General features: G+C 62.9%; 1 protein-coding gene across 5 annotated transcripts in view; it reads right to left on the bottom strand.

Annotated features, from left to right (window-relative positions):
- The window catches only part of KCNAB2 (potassium voltage-gated channel subfamily A regulatory beta subunit 2), a 69234-nt gene that overhangs the window by 11159 nt on the left and 42312 nt on the right, over positions 1 to 15763 (bottom strand). For 3 of the 5 annotated variants that reach the window (XM_040987820.1, XM_040987822.1, XM_040987818.1), the window contains 5 exons: positions 10082 to 10125; positions 9510 to 9547; positions 4330 to 4409; positions 1630 to 1674; positions 165 to 209 (listed from right to left, as the gene is read on the bottom strand). In XM_040987820.1, coding sequence (XP_040843754.1) covers positions 165 to 209; positions 1630 to 1674; positions 4330 to 4409; positions 9510 to 9547; positions 10082 to 10125 — 252 coding nt within the window. Of the gene's footprint in view, positions 1 to 164; positions 210 to 1629; positions 1675 to 4329; positions 4410 to 9509; positions 9548 to 10081; positions 10126 to 13428; positions 14010 to 15763 lie in introns of those variants that run through there. The other 2 variants (XM_040987819.1, XM_040987821.1) reach the window with 1 other exon arrangement.

Raw genomic sequence — 15763 nt, 5'->3', positions numbered from 1 at the left:
TTCGGACTGCTCTGGAGTTCTTGCAGAATTGTTATGGAATCTGTGATGTTCCATTTGTGGCTTGTGTCATTCAAAACCAGTGGGGCTTGAGCAGGGGTAACTTTGGGTAAAGCTGCTCCCTGGGGCCTGAGGTGCCCCGGACCCCTCCCTGCTCCCACACTTACTTTCCGCCCCAGAAGATCTTGGTGGTGATGACGAGGCTGGACCGCCTGTGAGGCAGAAGAAAAGGGTTGGGGTTAGGGGCCTGGTTGCCTGGGGGTCCTCCCCTCCCCTAGAGCCCCCAGTGCTCACACAAGGCACCCCAAGGTGTGAGCCAAGCCGTCACCATCATTACATGAGATGTGTACCCTGTGTGCAACCAGGGGCTCCGCATGGAACCCCACAGGCAACCTCCCAATCGCACTGCTCCCCCACAGCTCAACAACCACTAGGTGTCAGAGAGCTGGATGGGGCAGAGACAGGTCTGAGGGCTTCCTCGCACTCAGGGAACCTGCTTACCACGGCCTAGACTGGTCAGTAGCAGGAGCTACTGCCCAAGGAGAGGGGACAGCGGCCCGGCGGTCCCTCGGGATGAGGCAAGCATTAGCAGCCTTGGCAGCCAGCCACCACGCTGTGCGGGGACAGCATCACCTCCAGGCCGGGGAAGCTCCGTGGGTCTTCACTGGTGACGGATGTCATGTTCTCCTTGAGTTATGGAGCAAGTGGCCTTGGACTGGGGCTTCGGGGGCTTCGGGGTGAGCCTGGGATTGGGGCTTCGGGGGCTTCGGGGTGAGCCTGGGATTGGGGCTTCGGGGGCTTCGGGGTGAGCCTGGGACTGGGGCTTCGGGGTGACACCCCAACGGGCGTGTGGTAGAGATTAGGCGCTACCCCACCCATGTGCGCTGAAATTCTGAGTGGTGGCCATGGTGGGCGGGGATGAGGAGCTCGTGGGGTCTTGCAAGCCACTTCAGGTGAGGCTGTGGTGGCCCTGGGGCTCGGGAGGCCCAGTGTGTCCTGGGGTTGGGACAGATACCCCTGGGGGCCAAGCACAGGAATCCCAGAGGGCCCCAACACTCATCCCCTTCCAGACAGGGCAGTGACCCCAGAGAGGCTGACCTGGCCCCTGGCTCTTTCAGCCACTCCTCTCCAAGCTCTTCTGACCCCATTGTCCCCAGACCTGCAGGGAGCTCTCAGTAGGGCTGGGGGCTTTGCCACCAGTGACCCTGGCCCTTGGCCTCTCCAGGGGTGAGCTGGGACGGACTGGGGTGGGGGCAGCTGGGCCAGGCTGGACACCAGGCTGCCCTCACTGCCCTGCTTTACCGGAACCATAGGCTCTTCTGGGGTCTCGGGCAGGGGAGGTGGAGAGTCCTCAACTGCCCATAACCCTCCTGTGCCTCCATGGGCAATGCCTGGGCTGCCCGCCCCCACCCCCACCCAGTGAGAACATTTTCTGGACTTCTAAGAGTCGGCAACACAGCAGCAAGGGCTGGTGAGTCACTGCCAGGCATTCCACTGGCTAAGAGACCACAACTTGCAAATCTCAATCTTCCTGCTGTACCACTTCCAAGGACTGGCAGAGCCCCCGAGTGCCCACTCGCCCTCAGCCTCCCCTGCATGTGCCCAGGTAGGTGGTACGGCACCGTTCCTTACCTCCACCCCTTCTTCTTGATGATGTTCCCCAGCACGACCTCAGCCCTGCAGAGCGAGAGGGGGTTACAGAAGATGGGAGCCAGCCCCAAGCTCACTGCTGGCCCTCGGCTCCTCTGTGGAAAGGCCACCTGCCCATGCCCAGCTTGGCTCGGGCAGCTCACGACAGGGAGGTGAGGCCTGGGGCTGGCCAGAGCAGCCTGTCAGGGCAGGGATCTTGCTTGTCCTGCCAAGTGGCCACAGATGTGTGTCCTGCAGGTGCCTGCCTGAGCTGGCAGAGGGAAGGGTCCCTGAATTGATCAGTAGGACCAGCGTCCTATCTACCCGGCTGGCTGGAAAGTCACGAGGGACAGGCCTAGCAATGCCACGTGGGTCGAATGCCCAGGCCAGTAGATTTTCTAAAGGGTCAGTGATGTATCAGAGTCAAGGGCCACGCTGAGCCCTCTCTGCCTTGTCCTCACTGTGGGCTCTGCACCGAGTTCAGGTCAACTGGGGGTGTGTCATGGGAGGGCGGCAGTTTTAAGAACCTTCTCTGCTTGCAGCAAAATGTTTCTGAGCAAAAACAAGACATGGAGAATGACCCAGTGATCCGTGCCCAGCTCCCGGTGTTAGGACAGCCCCGGAGTCGGCCACACACAAACAACGGACTCTAATTTGCAAGCTGTTTAGCACACATCCTGAACGCTCCTTGTCCATGGTCAGCAGGCACAGAGAGCTCACCCAGCCCTGGGTCTCTCCCTTTGCCTCTTGCTTCCTGATTCATAGGACAAAGGAGCAGGAGAGGCGGGAGGGAGGAGATGAGGGGCGCTCCTGAGCCCACGGAGTGCGTGCTAAGGGCCTGGCTGCCACCGTGAGGGGCTGTCCTCCCAGTCCACGGCAGCTGAAGTGGGCCACACATTTGGCAGGGAAGGGGCAGCCCTGGCCCACTGCCTGCTGGATCTATCTCATGCAAAGTGCCTTCTCCCTGTTTATATGGTGACAGTGCCTAGCTTCCCAGAGTGAGTGGCCACTGCCACAGAGGCACCCACGGGGGCAAGCAGGCAGGGTCCGCTCGGGGCTGGCTGAGGCCTAGGCCTGCCGCAGAGGCACCCATGGGAGCAAGCAGGCAGGGTCCGCTCGGGGCTGGCTGAGGCCTAGGCCTGCCGCAGAGGCACCCATGGGAGCAAGCAGGCAGGGTCTGCTCGGGGCTGGCTGACCGGTGAAGGAGCAAGGACAGCCCCTGGGAAAGCTGTTCCCTCAGTCCTGGGCTCTTCAGCAGGTGGCTCCCTGGAGGCCTTGCCCCTGCCTGCTGCTCGCTGCTCGAGGGTGTTCAGGTCACGCAGAGCAATGGCAGGAAGCAGGGAGAGTCTCCCATGATGGGGAGCCTGCCAGGGCCCTGTGCACTGGGCTGGCCATCTGGAGCTGGAGGTGGCCACCCCCACACTCTTGTGGGCAGCAATGGCAGTGGCAGGGCCAGGAGAGAGGCTGAGGTGTGGCATCAGCCTACAGCTTGAACCCTCCCAGCCTCCAGCTTAGCACAACTGAGTGGAGAAAGCATTGCCTCCTGATGGGAAGCTGCTGCACCTTGGAGGGGAGGGGAGGGTTGCAGGAGGCCCCCCACCAAGGCATGCACCCCCTCCCGACCCTGGGCCTTGGATTGGGATTTGGACCAAGGTCCCTCAGGGCTTCCTGATCCAGTAGGCAGGCAAGCACCCGGGGAGCGGCAAAAGGCAGGTGCAGCCCTGCACCCCATTCATAGCAGGTGGACGCTGCAGCCAGCCTGGCTGACGGAGGGGCCAGAGGGCGGATGCAGACAGAGCCAGTTAATGATCATGCAAACAGAAGCTGACTTTTGGAGAGCTAATGCAGGCGAGTGGATGATTTGATTACAGCAGTCTTTAAAACTGAAGCCAGCAGCCCTGCCAGACGAAGGCTGAGCTTTTACATAATTGAGTAGAAGGTTCACTCGCAAGACGTGAGCTGCCTCCAACGGTGCTGGGGCCAGAGCCTGCACCCCAGGGCTCTGAGGGGCCCTTGCTCTGCCTGCAGCCCTGAGCCTGGTGCAGTGTCTTTGTGGTCAGCCCACCTCTTGGGCACATTGCAGGGAGTTTAGCCAGGCTGCCCAGCCCTCTGGAAATATCACCTCACAGCACCACTGAGAACAGCCAGCATGGCAGGCATGGTAGGGAGCAAGAGCTGTGGGGCAGGGCACCAACTGCCAGCTGCAAGAGCTGTGGGGCGACCCACAGGGCAGGGCAAGGCACCTACTGCCAGCTGCAAGAGCTGTGGGGCGACCCACAGGGCATGACACCTACTGCCAGCTGCAAGAGCTGTGGGGCGACCCACAGGGCAGGGCAGGGCACCTATTGCCAGCTGCAAGAGCTGCGGGGCGACCCACAGGGCTGTGGGGCAGGGCATGACACCTACTGCCAGCTGCAAGAGCTGCGGGGCGACCCATGGGGCAGGGCAGGGCACCTATTGCCAGCTGCAAGAGCTGCAGGGTGACCCACAGGGCAGGGCATCTATTGCCAGCTGCAAGAGCTGTGGGGCGACCCATGGGGCAGGGCAGGGCACCTATTGCCAGCTGCAAGAGCTGTGGGGCGACCCACAGGGCAGGGCACCTACTGCCAGCTGCAAGAGCTGCAGGGTGACCCACAGGGCAGGGCACCTACTGCCAGCTGCAAGAGCTGTGGGGCAACCCACGGGGCAGGGAAGGGCACCTACTTGCCAGCTGCGTAGACTTCCGCAGTATCGAAGAGGTTAATGCCGTTGTCGTATGCCAAGGTCATGAGCTGCTCTGCCATCTGCAACGAGAGGACGCGGCTGCAGTGGCAGCACGGCCCCGCCAGTGCCGGGGACTCTGGGTCATCACCATGACCATGACTTACAGCTGGGTCAAGCAGCTGGCGTTGAGTTCAACAGGGTCTCCGCCGACCCCAAATTCACACCCACTCAGAACTTCACAATGTGACCCCATTTGGAAATAACATCCTTGTGGATGTGGTTGGGGCAAGGTGCATGAAGAGCCACGTGCCGAGAGAGGTGGGGCGTGGGGTGTGCGTGCAGGCCTGGGTGGGCCAGCGCTGCAGGAGCGGCAAGGGTCCAGCTCCGTGTCTGAGCCTTTGAGGGGCTCAGTGCAGACGGTGGCTCCCAGGCACTGCCTGAGGACAAATGTGTTGTTTGGTGCCCCCTGAGGTATGGCACGGCCGTGGGAGTCTGTGCCCGGAGCCCAGCAGACAGTGCTGGGCTGGGCTGCGGCCCCCGCCGGGTCTCGTGGGATCCCTGGAGCTCTTGAGAATTCTTAGGCAGGTTGAGGCCCTCAAGGAGGCAGCATGGGGGAACAGCCCCCCAGCAGTTCTTGCCTCATGGCACGGCGTGCTGGAAGTGACCCTGACATGAGCACCCCTTCCAAGGGCAGTAGAAGGCACCCCCAGTGCTGCTGTCCCTCTGGGCAGTCCTCACCCACGCCCGCTTGGGGCACCAGCCCCCTCCCCTGCTGGCCCAGTGTGTGCTGGGTAATTCTGATTCCAACCCGCAGGACACAACGCTGGCCAGCTGGGGCTTCACAGGGACGGGCAGGTGTGGGGCGGGAGAACGGCCTTAGCGGGCCTCTGGGAGGGACGGTCCACGCCTACTCGCACCCTGGGGGAGGGCAGGCCCCAAGATAACAGGGCCTCTGCTTGTTCACAGAAGTTAGGATCGAGCCGGAGGGACGAGCGAAGCCACCCCGCTCCCCAAGCCTTGGCACGGAGCCTTCCCGAGCTGCTCTGGCACCCAGGCTAAGCCGGATTAGCAGCGGCTGCTCAGGCTCAAGCTGGGAGGCCTGGGCAGAGACGGTGGGCAGGGGTGAAGGCGCAGCTCTCAGGACCCACCCTGACAGCTGATTGGCTGTCTGCCTACCGCAGTGCTGGTGGCAGTGGGTGCAGCCTGGGGCCTATTGGGCTGCTCCGGACCCTCTCCCCTCCTCACGCCAGAGCTCAGCCTCACCTGCACCCTGAGCTATCCTGGGGGCGTCCCACCAGCCAGGCCCGAGTGAGCCCAGGAGGGCAGCGTGTGCCATGCCCTGGCAGGGGCCACGTCCAGACAGGCCCTGCAGCTCTCTGCACCTCGGCCCCATGCTTCTCGCCAGGAGGGTAAGCATGCTTGGCTGTCTCCGCTGCCAGCACTCAGTGTGCCCAGGCGACCAGGTCCTGGCAGCCCCCACCGCCCACTGGCCCCTCCCTCCCTTGTGTGTGCATGCTTTTTTAAAGGCTGATTTTTAAATTTATTTTTATTGGGAAGTCACGTACAGAGAGGATCTTCCAGGGCCTCCAGGATTAGAACTGGCGCCCATATGGGATCCCAGCACGTGCAAGGCGAGGACTTTAGCCACTAGGCTACCGCGCCAGGCCCGCGTGTTTTTTTCTTAAGATGTCTCAGCTGCTATCAAATATGCAATGCATGACTCACCATCGCGACCACCCCTAGTGTGTGTACTGACCTGCTGGGCAGCCACACCCACCGTCTGCACGGCTTCCGCATCAACCCAAACAAAGCTGACCCTCCAGCCCCTGGACGCCCTCCAGGACTCTGGTGGCTGGCTCACCCACACGGCACCCTGCTCTCAAGGCCTGCCACGCTGGAGTATCTGCCCAGACCCCCGGGGCTGGGTTCTGACGGGGTGGGGGAGGAGTCTGGGAGGCAGCAGGAGGACAGTGGGAAGTGCAGCCGAGGGGCCTGTGTGCTGGAGGAGGGCAGCCTGCAGGGCCTGCTCCAGCTGGCATGTTGCCCGTCCCGTACCTGGGGCTCAGCCCGGAGCCTCTCTGGATTCCTGCCCTGGCTGCAGCTCCTGGGTCTCCCCCACTGCAGCTGCCCTGGCCCATCCCTCGGCTCAGTTCTTGCCTTAGCCTCCGCCTGCTCCCCACAGGGACAGCGCACACGCACCTTGGGAAGGTCCGAGGCCTGTCAGGTCAGCTTCCCCTCCGGGGCTCCTCGCCCACACAGGGACAAGGCCCCACCAGGTCTGCCCGACTCCTCCGCTAAGCCTGCCCTGGCTCTTGGCTTGGAATTCAGCTTCGCTGTCCCCTTGGCCCCTGTGATATGCTTTCTTGGGCCCACATGGTGCGTACGTGGCAGGAGCTCTCAGCTCCAGCCTCCCCGTGGCCCGTGCTGTGAGCAACACGGGCCCGCCCCAGCCCTCATCCTGGTTCTCTCCTTGACTGACAGGTACGGAGTCGCTGGAAGCTGTGCCCATCAGGGAGGAAGGTGACCCAGCAGGAGGGACAGCCCTCCAGCTGGCACTGGTGACCTTCAGACCAGGCCCTCCCAGCACCCCCACCCAGGGCAGGTCAGCCTGCAGCGTGCCTGGTTCTCTGTGCTTGGCGTCCTTGCCCACGTGGCGTCCACCAATAGCTGCAGCCAGAGTAGACCTGCGGACTCCGTCTGACTCAGCGTACTGATCCTGACGCCAGCTGTCCCTCAGTCCCAAGGGAGCCTTAAGCTGCTCTTTGTTACACCTGGGACCACACCTGGAGGGCGGCCAGCAGGAGGAGTGCTGCCCGGGGCCTTTCGTGGCAGGGGGCGCTACAGATGAGCAGTGGGGAGTGGCAGGAAGGCCGGCGAGCAGCAGGGGTGGGGACCTGGCGCTGACCAGGGCAGCTCCGTCTGGTGGCCCTGGGGTCTCGGGTGGGCTAACGCTGTCTGCTCTCTTGTGGTGCCTCGTGAGAATGGCTGAGGACCAGGCGGGGTCCTACCCCCAGGGGCCTCTGTACTGTGGGAGGGTGGGGCCATTCTGGCCTCCTGGGTGGTAGGGTGCTCCACTCCTGGGCGGGGTGCACTTGTGCCCTGGCATAGCACACAGTGAGGACATGGGCCAGCACCCCTGGGACTCCGCTGAAGGAGTCTGTCGGTGAATGACATATACTTTGCAGGTGTGGCTATGGTCAGTAAAACTTTATTTACAAACAGGCTGCCAAAGTCACAGACAGGAAGAGGAGCCAAGGCTACCTCTGGCTGGGCGGCTGTTGCATCAGGCCCCTGCAGTCCCGCTTTGGAACCCCTGGGGGTGTGCAGGGGCTTCAGCAGTGCACACCTCCTGATGGCTGCAAAGGCAGGGAGCAGGTGTCTGCCCGGTGGTTAAGATGGCAGGTAACTGTGTGCCTGTCCCAGCATCCCTTGCTGTCTCCAGCGGATGCTGACCGACCCTGGGGGCAGTGGGGGAGCTCAGGGAGGGGCTCCCAGCCGAGGCCCCCACCCAGGCCTGGCCAAAGTCCCGGCTACTGCACTTGCTAGCCAGCTCCCTGCTATCAGGCCTGGGAAGGCAGCAGCCCAGGGAGGGCTCTGCCTGCTTGCTTGCTGATGCCATGTGACCAGGAGGCTGACCATGGCAGGGAGCCCCGTGCACTCTTTACCCGACCTGCGGTGGGTGTGCCCTTCGGCCTGGCTGTAGGGGACTGCATTTCAACACCAACTGTAGGATTTGATACAAAACCTCGCCTTGCTCCTTCCTGGGTCACTGTGACCCGCCCCAAGCCTTCAGAGCTCCGACTTTCACTGTCACTGCCTGTGTCCTGCTGGCTTGTCCTCTGCACGTGACCGCCCGTGTCCTCCTCGTGTCACAGCGTCCCTGATGGCTCGTGAGTTTGCGGCCAGCTGGGGCTGCTGGTGGCCGAATCGCCCAGTTCCTCTGCCTTCCCTGGGGACGCCCCTGGCTGTGTGGCTGCTGCCGCGAGTGCGAGGTCACAGCCTCCACAGAGCCCTCCCACCTGCTGCTGGAGCAACCACACACCAAGGGAGAGTGAGACTGAGTCAGGCCCGTGGGACCCCAAGTTCTGATCAAACTGGCGTGGCCAATGGAAGGCAGTGCCTTCCCCTTAGAAACTTCTTCACCCGGAGAGCACAGAAAAGTTCTGCACAGATTTCAAGAGAAAATGAGCTTTTTTGTGCATTTCCCTGAACTTCCTGAGGTGCTTTTCCGGCTCTCTAAGTGTTACCGTCATCGGAGCAGAACCCTACAGCACAACCTCGTGTCTAGATTCTGGTGGCAGTGTGGTGAGCAGCCACGGCTGACAAGGCACGCTTGTGTGCACGTGTGGCCCTCCCAGCAGGGGGAACCCCCTTCCCAGGCAGGTGCCCGGGCTCCCCCAGTGATGGCTGCTGTCCTTCCCTGGTCACCCTCGTCCAGTACTGGGCACCCACCTGGCCCGTGCTGCCCCTCCTCCAGCACTGGGCACCCATCTGGCCATGCTGCCCCTCGTCCAGCACTGGGTACCCACCTGGCCAGTGCTGCCCTCGTCCAGGACTGGGCACCCACCTGGCTGTGCTGCCCCTTCTCCAGCACTGGACACCCACCTGGCCATGCTGCCCCTCCTCCAGCACTGGGCACCCACCTGGCCGGTGCTGCCCTCGTCCAGGACTGGGCACCCATCTGGCTGTGCTGCCCCTTGTCCAGGACTGGGCACCCACCTGGCCGTGCTGCCCCTCCTCCAGCACTGGGTACCCACCTGACCGTGCTGCCCCTCCTCCAGCACTGGGCACCCACCTGGCCGTGCTGCCCCTCGACTTCCCAGAGACCCGGGGCCTCCAGCATGTGGATGGTACTTCTCAGAGTTCGCCTCTGCTCCCCGACGGCAGCGGCAGAAGCCCCAGGGGACACACGTTACTGACGTTCAGAACTCACACAGTGTCCGAAGGTGAGCGGCACACAGCTTGGCAGGAACATCAACCTGCTTGGCCTGCCAGCTCTAACTGACCGTGGCGGACCCTCGCCCAAGGGCAGACTGGGTCTGCACTCTGGGGCTTTACCCTCGGCAACTCTGCGCTCCCTGAATTCTCCTGGTGAATGGTGAGGTCCCTGGAGCATGGTTCACACAGGGGACCTCACCGCATGCGCTGGCCAGGGGCCACGTGCTGGGGGACTGTCTTACCTCATCAGTGACCTGGCCGCCAAACGTCACCCATGTCCCTGGAAGGAGACACAGGGGCCCAGATAAGTTAGAGAACCTGCTGGATTCCTCCCCTTGTCCCACCGTGGGAGACCTCCCAGAGGTGGGGGAGCGGACATCTGCGGACTTGTCTCCCTGGCAGGCCCTCTGGAGCTGAGGCTGCTGCTGCCCCTGGCAGTGGAAAAGAGGACCCTGGCCGGAGACCGGCTGCATGGTCTTGCAGGGAGGGTTAGGAGGGGGCGCTGCTGGGGTGGCAGGATTGTGCATCCATGGGGGTGCAGAGCACCACGTCTGACCACAGCCTGCACCTGCTCGGAGTCCTGTGGTCTTTGGTGATGGCTCTGAGGGGCTGAGCCCAGCCATGGCCGCCATCTTCCCCACACCCTGGGGCCAGCAGCCCCATGGTTTTGCGGGGTGTGCAGTCAGGGAGGCTGTGTGTGCAACAGGCCTGGCACTTCGCTCGGCCCCACTCATGCAGCCTGGCCCCTGAACTCTGGGCTCTTGAGGAGGACAGCTCCTGCTTCTGCAGCTGACCCAGGGGACTCCCCACTCACCAAGCCCCAGGCAGGACACTCGCAGGCCGGACTTGCCCAGATTTCTGAAAAAACAAATAGACCCAGGCTCGTGTGAGTTTCCAATGCCAGGCCCCCCTCCCCCCTCCCCATCCAGGCATCTTGGGGCTCTAACAGGCACAGGGACCTTTGGAGAGCGGCCTCTGCTTGTCGGCCCCAGAGGGGAGTGACAGACGTCCCCCTGTAGGGGCTTGCAGTCCTGCACATGGCCATCTGAAAAGCAGTGGGCTTGTCCCCTGCTGCATTCTTGCTCCCCTTTGGGGTCTGCTGCCCCTCCTGGAGGCCCCCACTTCCCTGAGGTCGCGGCCTGGAGGAAGCTCCTGACCTGGCATGCTGCCCTAGCCCTGCCCTGGCCCATGCTGGGATTTTCTTTAACCGAGGCGGAGGGAGGGGTCTTGCCTAGGACCAGAGCGGGTTGAATGGAAGCTTGAGCCCCATCTCGAGTCTGGCTACCCTCACAAGACTGTGGCTTCAACTTGCCGTGGCATGCAGAGGCTGACAGCCCCTTGCTCTCGCAGGTAAGGCAGTGAACTTGCTGAGCTGTGCCCTCCGGCCCACAGAAGCCTGTGTTTATGGAGGACGGCACCAGGCTGTCTGTTGTTGCAGCAACAGTGGCCAGTGGCACCAGGTCTGACAGCTGTGCAGGAACTGGGGAGAAATGGTACCATGGCCATGATGGGGTGGGAGGCCAACTCTGACCACCTCGGGCGCAAGGGCCCCGGTGACACGCTGACAAACGCACGGCTTCGCTGGAGGGATGCCCCACTCCCTGCCTCGGGCACCTGGCTTAGGTGCTTCAAAGGGAGGCCAGCACTGCCCTCCTGCAGAATGCTCCAGTGACGTGACCGAGTAGGGCAAAGCTCAGCTGTGGGCACCCCCTCCTGAAGGTATGCCTTAACGCTAGGGTACACTGCGTGGTCAGTGCCCACGGCAGAAAGGTGAGGCCAGGCAGGTGTGGGGTGTGGCTGTGACTGGGGAGCAGGGACGATCCTTGGCAGCCAGCCTGGGGAGAGCTGGTGAGGCCACTCTGACTGCTATCTGATCCAGGTCCAAGTGCCCGGAGGGACAGGGACGTCTCCCTTGGGTGGGGTCTAGCTCCCTTGGGTGGGCTCTATCTTCCTCTAGGGTGTGGCAGGGATGCAGGCTCCCGGTCACCACAGGGGCCTCTGCCAGCGACCACAGATCTAGGGCGCTGTGTGACGCCACAACTACCCCACTCGGCTCAGTTCCCTGTGCAAGTAATGGTATTGGCTCTGTGCTTCCAGGCCTCGGCAGAAGCAATGAGAAGGGACAGGGTGCCTCCAGGCTGCAGCTAGCCAAGCACGGTCGACAGCACAGCCTGGTCTGGACGGGGGCCGCCGGCAGGAAAACCGCTTCCCGCACGGCCCCCTTTCCTCATTAAACCCTGTGCAGACGAGGCAGCTGGCCGAAGCGTCAGCCTGCACACGGTCAGTCCACATGATCCAGCCTCGTGTCCCCCCCTCGTGTCTCCCTGCGCTCTGCACAGCTGGCTGAGGGACACCCACAGACCTAACCTTGGCCCGGGAAGGCCCTCGATGCACACATCACATTCAGCGGCCTTTTCTCTCCCAGCTGTCTGGAATGAGGACTAACGTTTGACCTGTGAGGGCTGGCGTCGTGGCGCGCAGGCCACCGCCTGTCGCTGGCATCCCATGAGTGTTGGTTCAAGTCCTGGCCGCTCCACTTCTGATCCAATCTGCTGCTACTATGCCTGGGAAGGCAGCCTAAGATGGCCTGGGCGCTGGGGCCCTGCCCCTCCTGTGGGACACCCAGGTACAGCTCCAGGACCTGCTTTGGCCTAGACCCGTTGTGGCCATTTAAGTAGCAAAACAGTGAAATCAAAGATCCCTCGCTCTCTCTGTGTCACTCTGCTTTTTCAATGAATAAACACATCTGTAAGAGAAATGTCCAGAACTGGGGACACTTTCCCAGCAGCCTCCTGCCTAACAGGCTCACCATCGTGACAGTCCCGGGCCGTTAGGACCCCCTCCAGCATGTGTGGCTTCACCAGCCAGTAGTGCCGGGAGCACACGCAGCTGGTGGGGCAAGGGCCAGTGTGGTCCTGCTGCCCCCTGCTGCTTGGGGAGGGGGTTGGTGAGGGTGGCTGGTGGGCCCCAGCTTGGCTCCCAGTTCTGCCTTCAGCTGCTCTGCCATCTTAGAGGGGTGTAAACTTCCCTCTGCAGCAGAGTCTTGGCCGCAGGGAGTTCCCTGGTGGGGCTTCACACCCAGGTCCCCGCACTGCAGGCCCGCTGCCCCTCTCTGCCTTGACCCTCCCCTTTGCCCCCGTGCACATGTGTGTCCGTGTGAGCACACACACAGCTGTGGATATGCACAGCCCGGGAGCGCCGCTGTCTCTCCATGCTGTCCCTTGCATTCATGCCTTTGATGACCCTGGGACCCGAGGAGGTGTGGCCGCAGGTAAGAGGCCAACAGAAAATGGACACTCGCTCTGCTGCTCCCACGGACCCCTCGGAGCCTGGAGAGGGACCTCCCTGCTGGACGGCCCTCACTGCACTCAGGACGGGGACACGAGCAGTGTACCCTGCGGGGTCGCTGATGACACAGACTGGCCAGGAGCGTGTGGACGCAGGTGCTGGCTCTGGGAACTTGTCCTGAGGGGCTCCCAGGCTTGGTCACGTGGGTCTGCCTGACACGGGCCCTGCGGAGGGCTACACCCTGAACACCCACAATGCCGCCACTCTCGGAGCCCTGGAAAGCAAAACTGTCCCTCCCCCTGTCTTGGAGCCAGGGTTCTGTCCCCACACAACCCGGGTGATAGGAACAGCAGGCAGGCCTCAGCTCCTGCCCCACCACCCTGCCCTGAGGGAGGGGCCTCTGTGCGCAGCTGGGACCCTCCCTCTTCTGCCTGGGCCTGGGGCAGGCACCCCTTGACAGAGGCAAGACCACCGGTGCCGAGAGGCAGGGGAGCCTTGGGGTGGCCTGGCTGTCAGAGTGTGGACGGGCAGGAAGGGGGACACGGTCTAACTCCTGATTCACCCGGTCACCTGCGAATGTAAGACACTGTTGGGGCGACCTGGCCACTAGTGCAGGAGGCCAACAGGGGCAGCTGCTGTGGCCTGTGTGCTTGGTGATCCCCAGGGACAGAGATACTGCCGATGCCAGGAAGGACGGTCTGCAACCGCTGGAAGGCAGCAGCAGGAGGCCGAGGGGCCGCGGCGTGCCGTCCCCCCCGCCCCCCATAGCACGCAGGGATGGGGCCGACCCAGCCTCCACTTTCTTCACACACCACCACGCGCAGACCGCAGCCCCTCCTGGCCGCCCCCACCCAAGCCTGCTGCCCCTCCTACCTATGCTTCATCCCGGGCTGCTTTGCACCGGGCTCGCCCGCACTCGGGATGCTCTGCACCGACAGCTGTCCCAGGCTCCGGGCCACCATGGCCACAGCGCGGAAGCGGCTGCGGGTGCCCAGGCTGGGGCTGCTGGCTGCCGGCCGGCCCAGCCGTTCCTCGGGGTTCCGGCCCTTGAGGCTATGCTCGGAGCACACGAAGGACACCTGCATGTCGGAGTGTCAGCTCCGCTGGGACTCAGGAGCCAGCCACCCCCTTGGAGGTCCCTCTGTGCCTGGGACAGGACTGTCCCCAGAATGCGAGGAGTTCCTGCAGGCCTGAGGCTCTCGAGGGCAATGGCCAGGAAGAGGAAGCTGGCACTGCCGCTGCCGAGCCAGCGAGCGAGCCAGCAAGCGAGTGATGGAGCGAAGGGCATCGGATTTCCAGAGTGGGGCTGGAGGAGACCTTGGCAGAGGGGAGGGAGGGGCCATCTCTCCACTCGAGTCTGGCCCAGAGCTTGCGGGGCTGCGCTGTTCCAGCAACGAGCAAGGCGTGCCTGCCTGGGTGGGCAGGAGGAGGGGGCTGCCTCCAGCGCCTGCTGCTGGCTGCCCACCACCCCCACCAGTCTCCTGAAAAGCCAGACTCCCGCCCACCACCCCCTACTTACACCCACATTCAGGGAGGTGGCTGGTGAGAGACACAGGCGGTGAGGTGCCAGCGGCTGGCGATTCATTATTAATGACGCAGGACGCGCTCCCCGCTGCCCTGCCGATCCCCTGAGGCCAGCTGCCCCGGGCAGGACCACCAGCCAAGGCCCTGGGTAAGTGTTGCTGCAGCAGCATGCCAGCTGGGCTCGCCCGACGACCTGGCTCCCTGGAGCAAAGGCTGAGCGAGCAAAGGCCATGTCCATAGAGCTGCCTTGCAGGCTGTGACCTGGACGGCCGTGGAAGGAAAGCCGAGTCCGGAGGGACAAAGGGACAGAGCTGCAGCCCTCCTGGCAGATGCTCACAACTTTCCAGATGAATGAGCGAGCGAGTGAAGGTCCGTTCACCTACCCCCACCTTCCATAGCAACAGGAGGGGCCAGCTTGGCCTTCTGCTGCCTGCCTGCCCCTCCAGGCTCTGGCCCATAGGATGCTCTGCTCCCACCCCCGTGCAAGGACCTGGACGTAGTCACCCAGAGCTGCTTGAGCTGCTCGCGGTGGACAGCTGCTTGTCTCTCCACACCTCCCAGCTCTGAGCAGGCAGGCTCGGCAGCCGCCCCGCAGGGCTCAGAGCCGGGACCTGGAGGGGAGGCAGACCCCGCACTGGCAGTGCAGCCCTCGGGCCCAGGGAAGCCTGCCTCTGGGGAGTGCTGAGTGCACCCAGAAAGAGCCTTGCCACATGGAGTTGGCAAAAGCCAAAGCTAAGACCCCTGGGTCTGCCGGCCTTACCCTGTCCTCTCCCCGGGCACAGGCCTGACTGGGAACACCGGTCTGGGAGGGCACAGTGGGTGCTTTAGCAAAGGATGTTCTAACAGGCCAGGGACATGACTGACAGAGGCCAGTGGAGGGGTTCTCTCAGGACCACCTGCAGGCCCAGCTGCCTTCCTCCTATCAGCTGAGCACTTAATCCACAGGATGGAGCTGGCAGGGCTCCTGCTTGGGCAGACTTGGGCCCTTGCCAAGCCCCTGGGGAGCAGAGGAGATGAGGGGGTAGGGCAGCCTACTAGGGTGTCCGCTGTGTTAGCTGAGCCCCTCACTGGGGTTGAGGCCAGGACTTGAAGGCCACAGGCTACTCTCTGCTGGAAAGGCCAAGGTAGCAAGTGAGTCTGCCTCACTCTTCCCCATGCCCACCCAGGGGGGCTGTTTATGCAGCATAAACAGGGGCTGAACTTGCCCCTCTTCCGCTCCTCATCACCCAAGGCAGTTCACATACCACATCTATGTGCTCAAATGGCAGGTGAGACCGACTGTGCCCCTGGCACCTGCCTCACAGGACTCACCCCATAGTGCTAGCTGCTCAGCATCTGATGAGGACCCAGGGGAGACAGTCACGCAGTCCTGGCCTCACTCACACCTGTGCAGTCGGCAGCTCTGGGCTAGGTCCTGGAGGCTGGATTTGGAACAAGGGCATCCCAGGAGACGCATGCTGGCCTAGTGAGATGCTGAAATTCCCACTTGACTCTCGCGTGTACATCTCTCTGTGGTCTGGGAATCACCAGGTCTCAGCCCAGGTTGGGGTCTCTGCAGTCTGAGAGTTTGTGTTTAAGCAGCAGAGTTGAGCAAAATTCGCAAGTCATGAGTCACCACTATGTAAGTCGGCCACTCACCACACAACCACATTCTGCACCCAGAGAACCCGAAAAACATATGCCC

Source organism: Ochotona curzoniae, unplaced genomic scaffold (assembly GCF_017591425.1).
Source record: "Ochotona curzoniae isolate NIBS_2020 unplaced genomic scaffold, NIBS_Ocur_1.0 contig_4792, whole genome shotgun sequence".
Lineage (NCBI taxonomy): Eukaryota > Metazoa > Chordata > Mammalia > Lagomorpha > Ochotonidae > Ochotona > Ochotona curzoniae.
The sequence above is the reverse complement of the archived record's forward strand: the minus strand, read 5'-3'. Positions and strand labels throughout refer to the sequence as shown.